Source organism: Ixodes scapularis, unplaced genomic scaffold (assembly GCF_016920785.2).
Source record: "Ixodes scapularis isolate PalLabHiFi unplaced genomic scaffold, ASM1692078v2 PGA_scaffold11__112_contigs__length_91849675, whole genome shotgun sequence".
NCBI classification, from domain to species: domain Eukaryota; kingdom Metazoa; phylum Arthropoda; class Arachnida; order Ixodida; family Ixodidae; genus Ixodes; species Ixodes scapularis.
The window spans coordinates 27,344,709-27,361,682 of record NW_024609837.1 but is presented as its reverse complement, the minus strand read 5'-3'; the positions used below and the strand labels follow the sequence as shown (position 1 = coordinate 27,361,682).

The following is a 16,974-nucleotide window of genomic DNA, read 5'->3' as shown; positions in this document are numbered from 1 at the left end:
ATGGTGCCGTCACGCACCTGAGGACAGAGGTTGTGACGTAGTCAATTCTCATAGCCATCGTGGTTGGTGTCGTGGGTGGGTAAGCGCGGTGGAAGTCTCTAAAATCGTCCAACATTACGCGTAGCTGCTGGATACTGCTAAATTGGGATTTCGCATAACGCGAGATCTTCAAAAACAAGTCTTTCAAGCAGACATCACAATGACTGTCCTTTCATCGTGCAATGAACCTTTTCCCAGTATGCTTCTGCGCATGCCTTCACCCCCGTCCTCTGGCCTTGCTTCCCCCTGTCGCTATTTTCGCAGGGCAAAGTTCGGGTCGACCAACATATTCAGCACCCATCTCTGCGCATATTTCTTTTTTGGTGATTCTGGTTTGATTGTTCGCTGGTATGGGGCATAAAAGGCATCGAAGATCAACGCCAATGTTTTCTGACAGGCGGAGGCAAGTTGGACAGCCATTTATTTGTAGTTCGAAGACAACTCTGCAGGCGGCACTGGTTAGTGGAAAAAGGTCTATTCTTGGCATGATGCCAGAGCTGCCCTCTTCGCGCGCCATGGCAGACGGGAAGTCCTGACTCCCCTCTCCTCGCGGCAAGAGGGTAAACAGGAAGGGTTTTTCCATTCTTTGGGTGCAAGGCGACAACAACAGACTAGGACGAAATCTCCGTAAAATGTCGCCCATAAAGCTATCGTCCTAAAAGCACGGTGGAAGTTTGAAGTCGTCGCCTTCGTGCACCAAGCTTAACAGTCTGACATTGGGAATAATCTTCCTTTCATCGACGGAAATTGGAGCAGCGTCGGACTGTCAACTTCGAGGTTACCGTAGTTACTCGCAGAATGAACGCACTTTTTTTTTCCGAAAAATCGATGCGAAGTTGGGAAGGGGCGTTCATTACGCGAAGTAAAATTTTTGCGTCCGTACACGCATAATGAACGGACCTTTTATCCTGAAAAATCGAAGTAACTTATTATCTCTGCGCGCGGCGCCCGACCAAAAAAAAAAAAATCTTTTTTTTTTAATTGCTTGGTTTTTTGCGTTTTTTTTTTTTTTTTTGCCGTTTTTCGCAAGTTGTTTTGTTTGCTTAGGCGTTGCTTAGGCGAGGGCTCTCCGCTTACCTTTCTAATCTCCTTGCGCGCGACGCATGACCCCCCCGTAACCAAACTGAGCTGTGCAAAAAAAAAAAAAAAAAGCTCCTCTTTTTCTTTTCTCAATTCCGTGGTTTTTTTTTTGCCGCCTTTCACAAGCTGTTTTGTTTGTTTAGAGGGCTTCTCCACTCCTCTTTCTTACCTCCTTGTGCGCGGCGCGCGACCCCTGTAACCAAACTGCGCTGTGCAAAAAAAAGAAAAAAAAAATTCTTTGTTTTCTCTTAGTACCGTGTTTTTTTGTTTTTTTTTTTTCTTTTTGCCGCTTTTCGCAAGCTGTTTCGTTTGCTTAGAGCGCTTCTCCGCTTCTCTTTCTTACTTCCTTGCGCGCGGCGGCGCGCGAACCCAAAGTCCAGACTGCGCTGTGCAAAAATAAAAAAAGCTCCTCTCCATGTGTTTTTTTTCTTGCTTCCGTTAGATCTTTGCGAATTTTTTTAACGCCTCTTGCAAGCCGTTTTGTTCGCCCACTCTGCCCATGCATTCGCGACCTGGCTGCACCAGGATAGAAGAGTGCATTCATTTAGCGCGGGGGGGGGGGGGGGGGGGGGGGGGGGGGAGGGAGGGAGGGAGGGAGGGAGGGAGGGGAGGGGGAGGGGGAGGGGGGGAGGGAGGGAGGGAGGGGGTCAAAATTTTGACATCCGAGTTGGGGGTGCGTTTATTACGCGAGTGAAAAAAAAAAGTCTAAATTTTGAGAGCCGACTTGGGGGGGTGCGTTCATTACGCGAGTGCGTTCATTGTGTGAGTAAATACGGTATTGGTTTAAGAATGCAGCGACTTCAAGTATCCACTGTGCTTTTCACGCGCGTCATCAAACCAATCAAACTCGTCGTTGGATGCTGTCTTCCTTTATCGCCGGGGCGACGGGACAATCTGTAGGAAGGGAACGGTTTGTCCTAGGCTCCCTGCAGAGTATAGGGATTAGCAAGTGTCCGTCACGTGGCCCACATCACTTCAAAACACGGCGACATATGTTCCTCTACCTGGAGAAAATCTCTGTCGATGAGTAAGCCACAAGAGCAATGTCACGCTGTCAACGTTAATGCTATTGGTGAGAGAATGCGACGACTTTAAGCTTGCCTCATGCTTTTTGCCCGTGCCATTGGCATTGTCGTTCGACGTCATCTTCTTTTCTCGCGGGAACGAGGAGGTGATCCTCGGCTCTGTGCCGAGTACGGGGATTAGCAGGCATCCGTGATGTGGCGCACGTGACCTCGAAGCGCGGCGACGTTTGCTCTTCTCTGTGGAAGAAATCTCTGACGCGTTAATACACCGTTAGGAACTTCGTTCACCATGAGAGACACATGGCGACGTATGAAAGCCGGTTCTTGCATGCAGCGCCGCGCAAAACTAACTTCGACCTTGTGAAGATTTAGCGTGACATTCCCCCAAGCCTACCGTATTTGCACGCCAACGATTTTCAGAAAAAAGTTGGCTTTCATTCGGAGAAGATTTGACAACGATCAGGGGAGTCGAGCTTTCACCCCGCAATGCGGCCACTAGGGTCCACGAACAGCACAAAAAATGCCAAAATCGAACCATCTCGTGGCGGCATTAAATTATGGGAACACTATACTTTTTTACGGTGTAAACAAGTTTTCATGTACAAAAATATGAAACAAAGATGAGAAGTCTTAAACGAGCCTCAGGCTTGGCGTGCGTGGAGAAGGGGCAGTTGGAAAAGTGTGAAATTCCGAGCTAGGCTTTTCGGCTTGTCAATAAGAACTTGCTTGCCCCAAGTGCCCTGGCATAACGCACAAGAGTTTCAGAGGGGCACAAGTTTAAAATCAAATTTCTTAATTAAAAAAAAGGAAATTATATTCTGGGCGAATTTCTGAAATGAATGACTGCACAAACGGCAAGCTTGGTGGATTTTTTGTTTTAGAGTTATTGATCATTGAAACGGCCAAGGCGAAAACTGATGTTTCTTTTACCTGTTGGAGATCGCATGTTTGACTGCTCGCTATTCTTTCCCTTCTCACGCATTAGAACATCTTCTGTGATACTTTCAAGATATATTTTATGGTGCATAATAAATAAATAAAGTATTCTGTAATAAAAAAGAAATAAGTCAAACTTTTTAAATATTTTTTTGGCAAAAGATTGGCAAGTTCTTGGACGTGACTTACATTAAGTATTTTAAGAACCTTGATATCACCAAAAAAGCTCAAACCTGGCCTTTTTTGTGCATATAAATTCAATAATATATGTACAAAATAAAATCCGTATATACATGGGTGTCATGCCCAAGACATTTGCAGGCTATTTTTCTCCCTAAAATTAAACTCTGCATTCTTGAATGCTCATTTTTCGCCCAAATGTAGCGGTAGTGGTACGAAGCAGTTGCCAAAGTTTCAGCACTAACAGCTGCTTTATTCAACAGTTATCCAGGATTTTCTGAAATTTTGAATGGGAAAATGGCGGCCGACAGAGCCGTCAGATAAGTGGAGCTCTATGGCACGAGTTACCGAAAATGAACCCGATTTTCCTGTTGAAATTTTCAAATGAATCACTATTCACTTTTGAATAAGATAACGGCTAGGGCTAAAATTTTGGCCCATAGTTCGGACCACTAACGCTAGATTCGGGTGGAAAATGAATGTTAGGCGATGCGGGGTCTATTTTTGCTGCGACAATAACTAAATATTTCGGGGGATGCGCTGTGTATTTGAATGAACAGATATTTTGCAAACCAAATTTGAAACCAATTTAAAAAAAAAAAAAAATTCTTTTCTTTGTTTTGTGTTTTTGTACGATTGTGTTCTATAAGAAAAAGAAAATGTAGTATTTTGTTTGTATGATTGCAATTGAAACTTGAAAGTTATCGGTAATGCATTTTTCACCATTTTGCAAAAGTGGCTAAAGGCTACTTTATAATTTTCCCAAAATGGGAAGCAAGTGTTTTTTTGTTTTTTTTTTGGGGGGTGGGGGGGGGGGGGGGTTGGATGGGGAAAAGCTTTGGGTTCCCTGCAGGAACTAGGGAATTAAAGGGGGATACATTGTTTCAAAAGGTAAAATATGTTCTAAGGTTTGCCCTCTTATGAAGTCGGCACTGTGTGTGGAGGTTGCAAAGGCAATGGGGAAGAACTCTTAAAAAGAATGGTGGAGGTGTACCAATTTCACAATATGTATTATAAAAAGAAATAATATATTCGCTATGTGAACTTCTTCTACTTCGTCTATTTTCTAGTGTTTAGAAAAAAAAAAAAAACTAGAAAGCAATCTAGAAAAAATGCAGTATTAAAAAAATGGAAAAAAAATTATGGTAATAAAAAATATAGAAAATTAATTGTTTGAAAGAAGTTGTGGAGCTTGGACGTGCATCGTACATGGCGAATTAAGAAAGTGTATCTAGATTTATTTAGGCCTTTAAGAGAGATTTCGGATAGTGGGACGTTTCCCAAATTTCTCAGGAAATAGCATGTAGAATATGTAGAACGTTCTTGAGGCCCGCAAGCCGAGATGTCCCTTCTCTTATTTGCTACGTCTCTTCGTTTTACTAATTCCCGGGTAAGCTGGTTTTCTTGAGGCAGTACCTAACACGACGACGTTGCCTACTGGCCAACATGCTAAAGGTCGGATTTCTGAAGGGTCGTTCCCATCCTGTCACTAGCTGCGTTCGATTTACCTGCCCCTCCTGCACCAGCGCAGAAAAGTGTAGGTAATATCTCAATACACCTGCCAGAGGTACAGTGCCTCACACTTTTCTGCACCGGTGCAGGAGCTAGTGACGGCCAGTTTTTATTGGGTGGCGGTGGGCTTGCCGGTGGCACCGGTGTTACGCGAGTCGTTCACGGCCCTCCTCTTTCTCTCTCTGTCGGGCAGACGTGTGCGGTGGCGGGCAACTGCTTCAGCCTGCAGCGGGAGCACGAGACGGCGGTGAAGTTCCTCCAGCGAGCGGTGCAGGTGGACCCCGACTTCACGTACGCCTACACCCTGCTGGGCCACGAGCTGATCTCGGTGGAAGAGGTGGACAAGGGGCTGGCCTCCTTCCGCAACGCCATCCTGGTGGACCCGAGGCACTACAACGCGTGGTGAGTTTCGGTGGGGCCGTTTCGGTGGGGCCGTTTCGGTGGGCGACTTCAGTAGGTCACTTCAGTAGGTCACTTCAGTAGGTCACTTCAGTAGGTCACTTCAGTGGGCACTTCAGTAGGCACTTCAGTGGGCCACTGCAGCGGGTTTTAGAGCTTGACCCACTTTTGAGTGGAGCGGTGGCACAATCTCTGCTGCTGTGTTTGTAGTGCAACTTTGGATTTGGTGGCAATGGTGGTAGTGTTGGTAATAATGTATCGGTAATTGCTCTAAGGCAGTAGCGATGTAATAGCAATGGCAATAATGTAGCAGGAATGGTAATAATCCAGTAGTGATGTAGTAGTAACGGTAATAATATAGTAGGCACACTGCGTCTGAAGTTTCTTTAAATCAAATGTGTGTTGGGTATTTCGGTGGTCGTGGAATTACATTTAAATAGACTTCTTTAGTTTTAACGAACCTGCGCGTCGGACAGTTCATTGCTTCTCAAATATTCAGAGCCGCGTCGTCGTCATCGCACGCGAATTGCAGCTGACTGTCGTCAAGTGACTGAAGCACTTGCTGTCATATTAAGCACTAACCTAAGCAGTTAAACTCCTTGTGCAACGACCACCAGTAACAGTAAAATGCAAAAAGGGGCAGACGTGTTTGCGACAACTGCGTCGCGCTGCGTACGTCGTCTTTAAATACCATCGGGAAAGCCTACCTTCCAAAACTGGGACTGCTCTGAAGGACCTTTGAAGAAGTCAGTAAGCTGTTCAACATTGGTCCAACATGGTTGAATCGTCATTAGGTTAATCCAGCTTTTCGTTTTTCACATTTCAGGTACGGGGCAGGAATGATCTACTACAAACAGCAGCAGTACCTCCTGGCAGAGATGCACTTCAAGCGAGCGCTGAACATCAACCCGCAGAGCTCCGTTCTGCTTTGCCACATCGCTGTGGTAAGCTTTCCAAGCTCCTTGTGAGCTCCCCCAGTGTAATGTCTGTTGTCCACAAGTTGAGCTATGTTGTTTGTTTGTTTTTTGTTGAAATTAACACTAATAAGCTGATATAAAGAGCTAGTCCTCTTACGTAATGTGTGGGACTGGATTCACAGCTTGTCGTATTCTTTCTTTTGTCTTAAACGTGACAAATGTGTTTGTTTTGCGACTTTTAACATACAGTCCACTCTTTATGTTCAGAGTGTCGTTAAAATACATATGGAAAGGAAAAAAAAAATTTCTAGACAGCCTGGTTGGAAAAAGGATGTCATAAGATGAATTTACAATAACAACAAAAAAAAAATTCTAGTGCTATATTCAGGACGCAAAACGAATTTGTAGTTGGCACCTGGGGGAGCCAGCGGAAAAGTGGCAACCAGCAGTGGCGTGACTGGCCACTAGTCGCGTGGTACTTGCACTCTTTCGGGAGCTTCCTATGGGCTCTAAAGGTTATACTAATTATTCTTCGTTTTTGTTGTTGCACTTCTTTTTTTAACAAAATATTTTGATGTTTGAGAAACAACAAGCACTATAAGAAAATTGTCACTTCCGTTTTGACTGGTACGATAACAAACAAAAGCTTTGCCATTTTCCGTGGAATGGGAGTATAACCTTTAGAGCCCATAGGAAGCTCCCGAAAGAGCGCAAGCACCACGTGACTAGTGGCCAGTCATGCAACTTCTGGTTGCCACCCTTTTGCGGGCTCTCACAGGTGCCAACTACAAATTTGACTCGTGCCATAAATATAGCGGTAGAAAAAAATTTTTTTTCATTGTAAGTTTATTTTATGACATGCTTTTTCCATTCAAACTGTTAAAATTTTTTTATTTTTTTATATGCAATAATTGAATGAAATGTTCACAATTTATAGTGCTTGATCTTTTTATAAACGTGGTGTTTACATTCTGGCTGCTATGCTCATACAGAAATAACAATGTTCTTGCACACGTGTGGAGCATGGCAGCACGCTTAGATGAGCCTAGTAAAATGAGCTTATTCACTTTTAAACCACTGAGTGTAATGAACGTAAATAATGTGTGCAAGAGATGTTTTATTTAAAAAATATTGAAAATCACAAAAATGCCTTTTTTAAAGGACTAACAAAATTTAATAAATTGTACATAAATATCAAAAGTATACATTTTTACTAAGCCTTAATAGTTGCATTCTACATATTCTAAGGCATACGCATGCCAAACTTGGTTGTGATAAGACAATATTAAGAAAAAAAATTATTTTCCGCAAACTTTGGAGATGCCTCAGAGCCATGCACGTGTGCCTTTGCCTTTGTCAGCGCTGTTGATGTTTCTGAGATGGAGCTCGGTGTCTACATGACCATCTGACCGCTGAACGAGAGCTTTGTCCGCTAAAGTAGCGCGAATTCGGCGAGCCCTGACTAAGTCGCATCTGGCGTCTTAGGTTCAGCACGCGCTGAAGAAGACGGAGATGTCCCTGACGACGCTGAACAGTGCCATGACGATGGAGCCCCGCAACCCGCTGTGCAAGTTCCACCGGGCGTCCATCTTCTTCAGCCTCGACCGCTACCAGGAGGCGCTGAAGGAGCTGGATGAGCTCAAGCAGATGGTGCCCAAGGAGTCTCTAGTCTACTTCCTCTGCGGAAAGGTGCGTTTGTCCACATAGTAGTAGCCACATCCGAACAGGCGCCTTTTGCATTGGATCAGGTACTTGGCACCTTATATCGGTGCATTTCTTAGGCTATTTATTCATTTATTTATTATTAGGTGCTACTGGTGCAATAGCTGCAAAGCTCGTGGTGCAGGGACGCGGGTGATAAGAGACCTAGAAAACGTATGCGCGTGTTTTCGTACCGATAGCTTTGCGATTGTTGTACAAGCGGTAACTAGCGCACCACTTCGCGCTTCGAGTCATTCTAAGATTTAGTACTTTTTGGGGAAGCACATCAAGCCTCTAATTGGAACCATATGTTTTTCTTCACTAATTAGGTTAATTAACAAGTTTTTGTTCGTTAATCGACTTATCAAGGCGATTAGTCCTCTACATTATGTCCCCCTAGCCTTATAATTTACCTGCACAGACCTTATTTGTGTACATTGATGGCTTTTTTTCGAAGAAACAGTCTGTAAAGTTTAAAGAATGCACCTCGTATGCTCCGTTTCACTTTACGGACTGCAGCAGATGCTACGAGCCAATCCAGCGCTGTGAATATATCGCGTGGTCCTGTGCCCCGCGTGTCGCTGCGTTCTCCCGAGCGTCACGTGACACTCAAGCGGCACTGGATTAACTTCTTTGGCTCGTTGCTTCCTCTGCTGTCCAGTGTAAGGTGAAACAGAGCATAGCCCCGGAAGCTTTCGAGCCGTTAAAACCCGTCAGTCAATCGATCATGGTCGTTGCGCGGTAAATTTGTCCCTTGTTTCGTGCCGTCCATGGAGAGAACTGGTCTTGGAAGATATGTGCGTCCTTACTTCTTACTCGTTTAGTTCACTCGTAAATACTGCGTTCTGCGAGCAAGCAATGTGGTGGGAGGGAAAAATTAACACGACCGATATGGCTTTCCAACTGCCGACGGTGCCTTCGTTTCACAGTGTTGCCTCATAGTGTCATGTGACTAAGAGCTGACCCTATAACTCTAATAAACGGGCCCGATGAAAGAGAACAACATTGTTTGTTCTGAATGACGTCCAGGTGCACAAGAAGCTGGGCAACACCCACCTGGCCCTGATGAACTTCTCGTGGGCCATGGACCTGGACCCCAAGGGGGCCAACAACCAGATCAAGGAGTCCATCGACAAGCGGGGTAGCCCCGAAGACGAGGACAATGACGCCTCCCTGCTCAGCCCCAGTGCCGCCACCCCGCACAACCTGCGTGAGTCCGCCTCCCCAATGGCTTTCTGCGATGCAGTCTGCGGCGAGAGTTCTCAATCTTTTCGACGCAGAATGTGTTTAAAAGGTTGTTAAGACGGGCGGGATTCCCGAGGAAGGTGTGACGGAACGGCTCGTAGACTATCGCAAAATCTGGAGCGTGTGCTTCGGGGAACAATTTGTAAAAAGAGTGTAAAATTGGTGAAGAAAGAATGAAATTCCCAATGCGCACCAACGAGAATCCGACAGCTGCTTCAATTAGTGAGTGGACACAAGGCTAGCTGGCTTCATTTCTAGCGGGGCGGTCTCGATAACTGTTTGAATGCGAAAGTCTATCTCCGGACGTCGGTGTTTTATGTTACGGCGTTCGCGCTTTAACAGCTTATGGGAAGAAACGAGAAATCTCCGACGTGCTCACCATCGCGTAAAAGAGACTGAGTTTGGAATAAAATAACACACTGGGGGGTAACCGAAGAAGAATTAAACAAAATAAACTGCAACGTCCACCACAAACCTCAAATAATCACCTAGAAACAGATTCCCTTTACACCGACCTTATCATTAGGATCGAGATAAATCGAGCGTTTTGATCGCGAGGAATCCTTCCTTGAACGGCAGCTGAGAAATCCCTCCCAGTCTAAGCGTTGTTGAAATGAGGCAGCACAGAAGTGTACTGACCTTGCAGAACAATAATAAACATACTAAGGAATGTTTGGCTCATTGTTATGCATCAATGAATGGCTTGAATCTGTGTAAAATGGGGCCTAAACTGATAAAAATCTGTGCTCAGGGGCAGAGCTGGTCTAGGGAATTGGGGAGTTTGGGGAACCGATGATGGTAAACTCTAGGGAACTCCTGAATTTATATGTCTACTTTAGGGAACACTCTGTTAGGGAGTTTTAAGGTGGCATACACAAGTCTTGCACGCCATGCTTCGTTCACCCCTAACGTGACAGTGTGGCGGAAGCTACACACTCGTACTAATCAGCCGCCTCCCTTTCTTCACCCGACCCTGCTTACTCGCATGAGCACGGTCGGGGGAGTGATCACGTTGCAAAAGGCAGACATACGATTGGTCCAAACCAGCACATAGCTTCCGCTGCACTGTTAACTTGGGTGTAAACGGAGTATTCGCCTCGAGATTGAACTAAAGGTGGCGCTACTGTCTTACTATCATCACCATTAATGTGTGGATAGGAAGATGGCTGCCCCATAGGATACCTGCGGTCACGCCAAAAACCCGCAGAATATCGCGTTTATTGCCTCGTACAGTATCATTGTGAAAGCAGTTTCAACGGAAAATTCTTCCATACTGTTCATTGCCTTGGTGCAATACCTATTACATCAATGTGGGGGTCAGTTTTCACCGATATCCAGCGGCCGGCGCGCTGAGGAAAGGAGTGGCTCCCGAAGTTCAGACCTGATTCATGCGATGGTTTGCTCTAAACATTTCATGGACAAAGACTTCAAACCAACGATGCATGACAACCAAAGAAAGTGGAAAAATAAAACTTTACATAAGTGCCACAAATGGCCCAAAGTATAGTATGCGTAAAGCGTGCGCGTTGATATGTACTCGCTGCTGGGCAGTGTGATCGTGCTTAGTGTGGGTTCCCTCGGTCCATTGTTTTTGGAGAGAATACGAGTGCCACAAACTTGTTATTGCGTGAGAATCCAACTTTTGAAATGTTGTAGGATTGTCACCCTTACGAGCCCTCCTACACTTGTGACGAAGTTAAGGAGGCATCGACTGCAGCGGAAGTGACTAGCTAAGTGTCTGCATGTGCGTCGGATGCACCTGGTCCATTTTCTTGAAGTTCGGTTGGGAGTATGTGGTATACAGTGCTGATGGCAACTGGTCAACCTTCCGAAGGAGCAACATGGACTATCGAGCCTAATCAGTTGCTTGTTTACACTCCATGAATTTTGCTTACCCTTCGTGTCATGAAGGTTTTGTGCCACTTCGCTTGAAAAACTAGTTTTCAACGGCAAATCACGCTAGATGAAATCGGCATGATTACAGGTAAGGGTAATGGGATGCTGAACCGAAATTTCGAGCTCGCAGAACAAGGCTGGACGGAGAGGCGGGACACTGAAAAACCCAAAAAACATCACTCGTTCAGCGATATCTCTAACAGATATTCGTATTTTCTGAAAAGAATTGCGCGATTGAACACTGCCGACAAGGCCGACAAGATAACTCACGTCACAATTCTCATTTCCTCTCCTCCTTGCTGCGCTCCGTCGAGCTGACGAACCCAAGCGAGGAGGAGAGAAGCAAGGCGGCTTTTCCTCATTCTCAAATTTTCCATGAGGACAATGATGTTCATACACCTCGCTTGATTGCGCACTTCTTTTCCTAAAGTATGGCCACCCGTTTGAGATATCAATGCTTGAGTGATGTTTTGGAGTTCGTAGAGACCCGTTCCACGCTTCTGTGGCCTTATCTTGCGGAACCCAAATTTCGGCTCAGTATCCCTTAACAGCTTGCTAAAGGACGTGGGTGTCAGGTACGAAGCCTGAGCCATTCTTTTTTCCTAACTGACTGTCTCACCTATTGCAGAACCCTTTGCAAGTCCCCAATGTTTGACAATTACAAAATGAGCAAAAAATAAAGGCATGCAAATATCTTTCTTGTTTTGAGGCCTGAATTCAAGTCTCTAGAATTCACGAGGGTTAGCGGCCACAAATAGGCTCCTGTGCCTAAGGTACAAATAATTGGGATCACAAAAATGAAGGGTTTTACGTATGTAGCGTTTAAAACAACCGGGAGAACGAATCTTGCGATTCCCTCATAAACGTTTCAGGCTGTTGGAGTTTCAAACAAATTGTCACCCGGCAGGGCAAGTGCACGAAAGTTGATCAATCGTGGCACCATTCGTGAGTTTCAGATCCACAGTGTGGGGTTCCTTGCTGAGAGCCGACGACTGCAGCACGGAACTCCGCGCGTGTACGCTCGTCGACGTGGTCGCTGGGGCCACAAAGGCAGCGCTTTCTGTCGCCAATGTATTCCATGATAGTACGCAGTGGCACTGAAACTGAAACGAAGAACCGCACCACCTCGCCTTCGCGTATTTCCACTCTGGTGGAACGGTGCAGTCTTTTCAAAGAAACAAGCATTCACAACGTAAATAGCGCAGCTTACCCGAAAATAAGCTTTAATCTTCGCAAGGATCCATGCTTCAACATGTTCTGAGAGCAGACGACATGCAACAGTATCCGCACTTGTAGTGTTTCCAACATCGGCCACACGGCAGTGACTCTGTTCGATCTCGAGGTGAATAAGTGGAACACTGCTCAAGCAAGAAACTAGGACCAAAAGTGATGCGTCATCGTCTGCACGCGACTTTTCGAAATTTGAAACTTCCTATATTTTTCTTAAGATATCCTTACACCTTGCTTAAAAGTTTTTGGCACACTGCTAAGGCATAATTTCCAATTGCTTGTAACAATATAAACAAAAATATTGATGTTGGTGTTGTCAGGAACCCAAGTATGTGTCAGGTTTAAAAAAAAAAAATTAGGCCATTGTGATTAACATATTTTGTCGGAGGCCTTTTAAGTGTGCGTTTTAATTTCTCGTCTCTGCAGCTGCGGACGACTCCGGCAGCGTGGGTTCCGGAGCAGTGGATCCCGACTCTTCGCACGGAAGCTCGGTGGCAGACTTCAACGACATGCACCTCCAGTCGATGGAAAGCGACGAGGGCTTCTAGCCCGCAGACCACAACGCCAACGTCAGCCCTCCTAGCCCCCGTTTTCCGCCATGCTCCGAACGCGAACCCTCCCCCAAATAGTCGTGGCTTCGGACGATTTTACTCCAGAGGACTGTACTCGGGGTGTCCCTATCGCATACTGTTGGACGGCAGTCAACGGCTCGGCGAAACTTCTCGGACGGCGGACAACACTTTGGTGGATGTCCTGGACGGCAGAAGACATCCGGGCGGATGTCTTTGATTTGCAAGTTTTTAAATGAACGAGCAGTGTGGGGGCCACCCGAAGATTTCCTTTTTCTTTTATTCGGGCTTTTTGTGCTTGTATTATTGTTTTAAGTGGCATAAAAAAACAAGTGTTTCTTTTTTTCTGGGTATCGACTAGCTTTGGCTGAATGATTGTGTGTGTGGTTGTTTTTGAGTGTATGTTTGAACTAGCATTTTCGTTTGCATGTGAGAATGACTTTTTTTTTTTTGCTTTTTTTTACAAATTTGCTGTTTATGTTTGTTTATTTGTGTTGTACATTTTTCTGGATCGGTTTTTAATTAAAAGAAATAATGACGGCAGGGCAGCAGTCTCTTGTTTTATTTACGGAGAAGGAACCGCCAGCCACAAACTGAAGCCCTATTCTTTTCCTAGAAAATTATGCAAATTAATAGCCACTTTTTTCTCACTGCATTAAATAGACCTTCCTTCAAGCTGTTTGTTTGCCTGACTGAGCAAGATTTGTGGTTTTGTTTTGCGTCAGTACCGTTTCCACTCGTCCGTGGCAAGGCACAACGCTTGCAAGGTGCCCTTGGTGACGAAAATTGTGTAGTTGCCAACATAAAGCCTCGACTAGCTAACAGCAGCTAAATGGTTACAGCTAGTTTCCCTGCGACAGCTGAACGAAGGACTTCTAGTTCCGCAACCGTCTGTTCTGCTTGAACAGCCCAAACTAGGCAGTGTATGCCAGCAGTCGTTTAGGTAAAATGGACCATTCATTAAGCTTAAGGTAATGGGGAAAGCTTTCTTACAACGTTCAAGATGGACCTGTCGAATTCAACATCCGACGTGCTCGCTGTCAAATTGTGTCTCCGAATGCTCTGTGATTCGTTCTTCGTCGTTTTTGTCCGGCTAATGCCGCAATCTTATGGCCGCAGACGAATAATTAGGTGCACGGAACTCGCCACACCCTGCATGCTGTCCGTGGCTCTGGCCTAGCTTCACCTGCACAATTGATTTCACGTACTGTATTTACTAAACTTTCATTTTCTTTCCTTGGCGTGATTGGAAAAGTGGTACACAACTCTTCTTTAATTGGAAGTTTTTCTACACCGTCATCATTGGTTCAACTGGGCAGGACGTTGCAGTTTGATTGACGAGCATGGGCTGTGCAGGCTTGTCTGACGAAGTGACCTGCAGAGGGCAGCCCTCTCTGCGGGTCACGTTAAGTTGAGACGAATGAAAACTAGTGGGCATTGGTGAGGCGAACCGTTGGATAAGTGGGCTGGACAAAGTGTGTCGATTTTCCACGATTTGGTGTCTTGTTTGCACGCTTGCACCTTATTCGTATGTGTGAGAGGAGGGGAGGAGGGATGTTGATTTAGCATTGACTTCACACAATGTTTGTGTGCTACATGTAGGCACAGTGTTTGTGTGCTACATGCAATGTGCAAATCCAGTAGTATTCCTTCATTCTTCTGTTCTCTCGTGCTGATTTACTCAAGCTGGGTGAAAAATGATCATTTGTGGATTCGGGTGACCCACATTTTTTTTTTTTCTTGCCTTTGCCAGAGATTTTTGTGTTCAGTATATGTTGCTTAGATTCTTCTTTTTTTTTTTTTTAAGAATTTTGGGAACATGTATTTTGCGAACGCAACGTATACAGAACGAATCCTATCTTTTCCTGTATAGTCTTGTAGATAAATTTCACCTTTGTCGGCTTCGCTCCCAACATGGTCGGTGTTTCGTCCTAGGTTATTCATTTTTCTTCCCCGCGTTCTTTTTTTATTTCAACATCGAAAACAAGAGAAAGCTTCATGTTATTGCTCAGTAGGATGTATATTTTCATTTGTAAATATCGTAATTACAAGCGATGATAATAAATACTATATCGAGTAAAATTATGCTCTCAATCTCGCTCTCTGGAAACACGAATATTTTTTTTTGCTTTATATATATACATTTTTTTTTAAATTCTGAATTGAACAATGGACAACATTCTCGACCATAAAAGTCGTCAATCTGTGCCACTTGTCACAGTTTTATTTTCTGGATGGCAGGTATTGGTGCGGTGGCAGTACCTAACCACAGCAGTGGCACAACCAGAAATTTCTGTTTGAGCGTTTCTCTCTGCTGGTGAAGTTAGAAAGAGTGAAGAGGGGAAGAGAGGAGAAGCACTGCAGAAATCTGAGTTTTTTCATCTTTTTTTTTTTTTCAACAAAAACGTTCTTGTTATTTTTACTATCTCTACCTAAAAGTATATTTCATTAAAAAAAAAATCAATTTGCTTTTTTTTTTTTTTTTAGTGGAATTCTAAACTCGTAGCATTTGGAACGTCTTTCTCGCGTACTCCCGAAACCACAATTTGTCGCACACGTTACCGCGCCAAACGAATCGTCCGTAAATTCAAACGAAACGAAACCTTCCTTCTTTAAAAAGAAAAACACGGAAGGGCTTGCGTGGTGCATAAATAATGATGGCACTTGATAAAGAAAAGAATGCGGTTTAGGTAGCGATTAAGCGGATAGTAAGACCATAGTCGAAGTGCCAGTCTTCTATTGTGTAAGGCTAACTGGGCTTCCTATCGCTGTTGTCCGCCACCAAATTGCGAATGCTCTCCATGGTTGCTCCCTCCGTCGATTCTAGCCCCTCTGTACAGCAACGAAGTCGCACTGCGCAAAACAAATGTACGAGTTATGCCCTGAAACAAGGGTAATAGCGCAGGCTAGCTGGTGAATGGTCATACTAATAAAACTCGAGGCAAGGGGGGGGGGGGGGGGGGGGGATCGAGGAAGGAAGGAAGGAAGGAGACAACACAACGACGTCTCAAAATTCTAAACGTCGTCTTTTTTTTGTTTGTTTTTTTCTCTCTCTCTCTTACTTTAGTGTTTTATAAGTACGAGTAATATCCGTGTGAACTTTGAAGGCTGTCCCTTGCACTTGGTTGGTGTGGTGGATTCCTGGAGCCGATCCTGGAATGCCTCTTGCAAGTTTTCGCCGTCGTGAAATCTAGCTTCGCCAGACAGTGAGAGCCTGTCTTAACAGGGTGTTTCGAACTGTTCGATCTGACGTGACCTGGTTTATGGGCCACATTTGCAATATGAGCTGCGAGGAGTTTGGCGAAGGCGTCGATCGTCTGCAAACGCTTCCGCCTTTCCTTCTCGCCACGCGAAAACGCAGCGCATGCACATTTGCGACCGATCACGGCTGGGGGCGTCCGCCATCAAAAAATGCAAACGATCCCCGTGGTTTGAGATAAACCACCTCAAACCACGGGAAACGTTTGCATTTTAATGGCGGACGCCTCCTAGGCTCGCTATGCGATTCCAGCGAAATCGGCGGCTCCTAGCGGCAAAAACTGAAAACTAAAACAACACGTAAAAAAAAAAAAAACGCGTTTTTTTTTTCTTAATTGAAAATTTAGTTTAATGACTTTTAAGACTCCCCTAGGAATCGCACATTGTTGTTTTGTAATACAGTCAGAGTGCAGTAGATGTACAGAGCGCGACACTGTTAGCGCGAACAAGCGATCGGCGGTTTTTCCAGTTTTTCTCTTTGAAACCAAGGGATGTCATCCAAGTTATTGTTGCTACGGAAAGAGCTTATTTAGTTCTATAATGTAAGCGATAAAATTTCGTGCTCGCTAATACTATTTAAAAGCAAAATGCGAAAATGCGCCGATGTCGTGTTCGCGCTAACAGTGTCGCGATGTGTACACTGTATCTTTGCTTTGCATGAAAAAACAAACAAATAAAAAAAGCACCTTTAGCAGCGCGGCGTTTGTCCTGTACACCACTAAAGGCTGGAACACACGTGCAAGAAACAAGGCGAATATCAGTCGAAAACTTGAACGTACAAAAATAAAAATATTTTCGAAAAAAAAAGTAGTATTTATTGCACGAAAATCGAGAATATCATCTCGCTAGACGCACATTCGCAATTCCCGTACCGTAAATATCCACGTGACGTTTTTTTTTTTTTTTCAGGTTCAGATTTTGTGAAAGAATTTTTTCCGCACATGTTTTTATACGAATTTGTTTTTGTCCCTGGCACAATCTTCGTAA

The 16,974-nt window shown here is 44.7% G+C and overlaps 1 protein-coding gene across 1 annotated transcript in view; it reads left to right on the top strand.

The window, feature by feature from the left end:
* LOC8052654 (cell division cycle protein 27 homolog) overlaps positions 1-14,811 on the top strand; it is a 40,282-nt gene extending 25,471 nt beyond the window's left edge. The window contains exons 12-16 of the mRNA XM_029988892.4: positions 4,966-5,174; positions 5,998-6,115; positions 7,574-7,777; positions 8,819-8,999; positions 12,587-14,811. Of these exons, the coding sequence (XP_029844752.3) occupies positions 4,966-5,174; positions 5,998-6,115; positions 7,574-7,777; positions 8,819-8,999; positions 12,587-12,708 (834 nt within the window). The 3' untranslated portion in view covers positions 12,709-14,811. The remainder of the gene's footprint in view (positions 1-4,965; positions 5,175-5,997; positions 6,116-7,573; positions 7,778-8,818; positions 9,000-12,586) is intronic.
* The last annotated feature ends 2,163 nt before the right edge of the window (positions 14,812-16,974 follow it).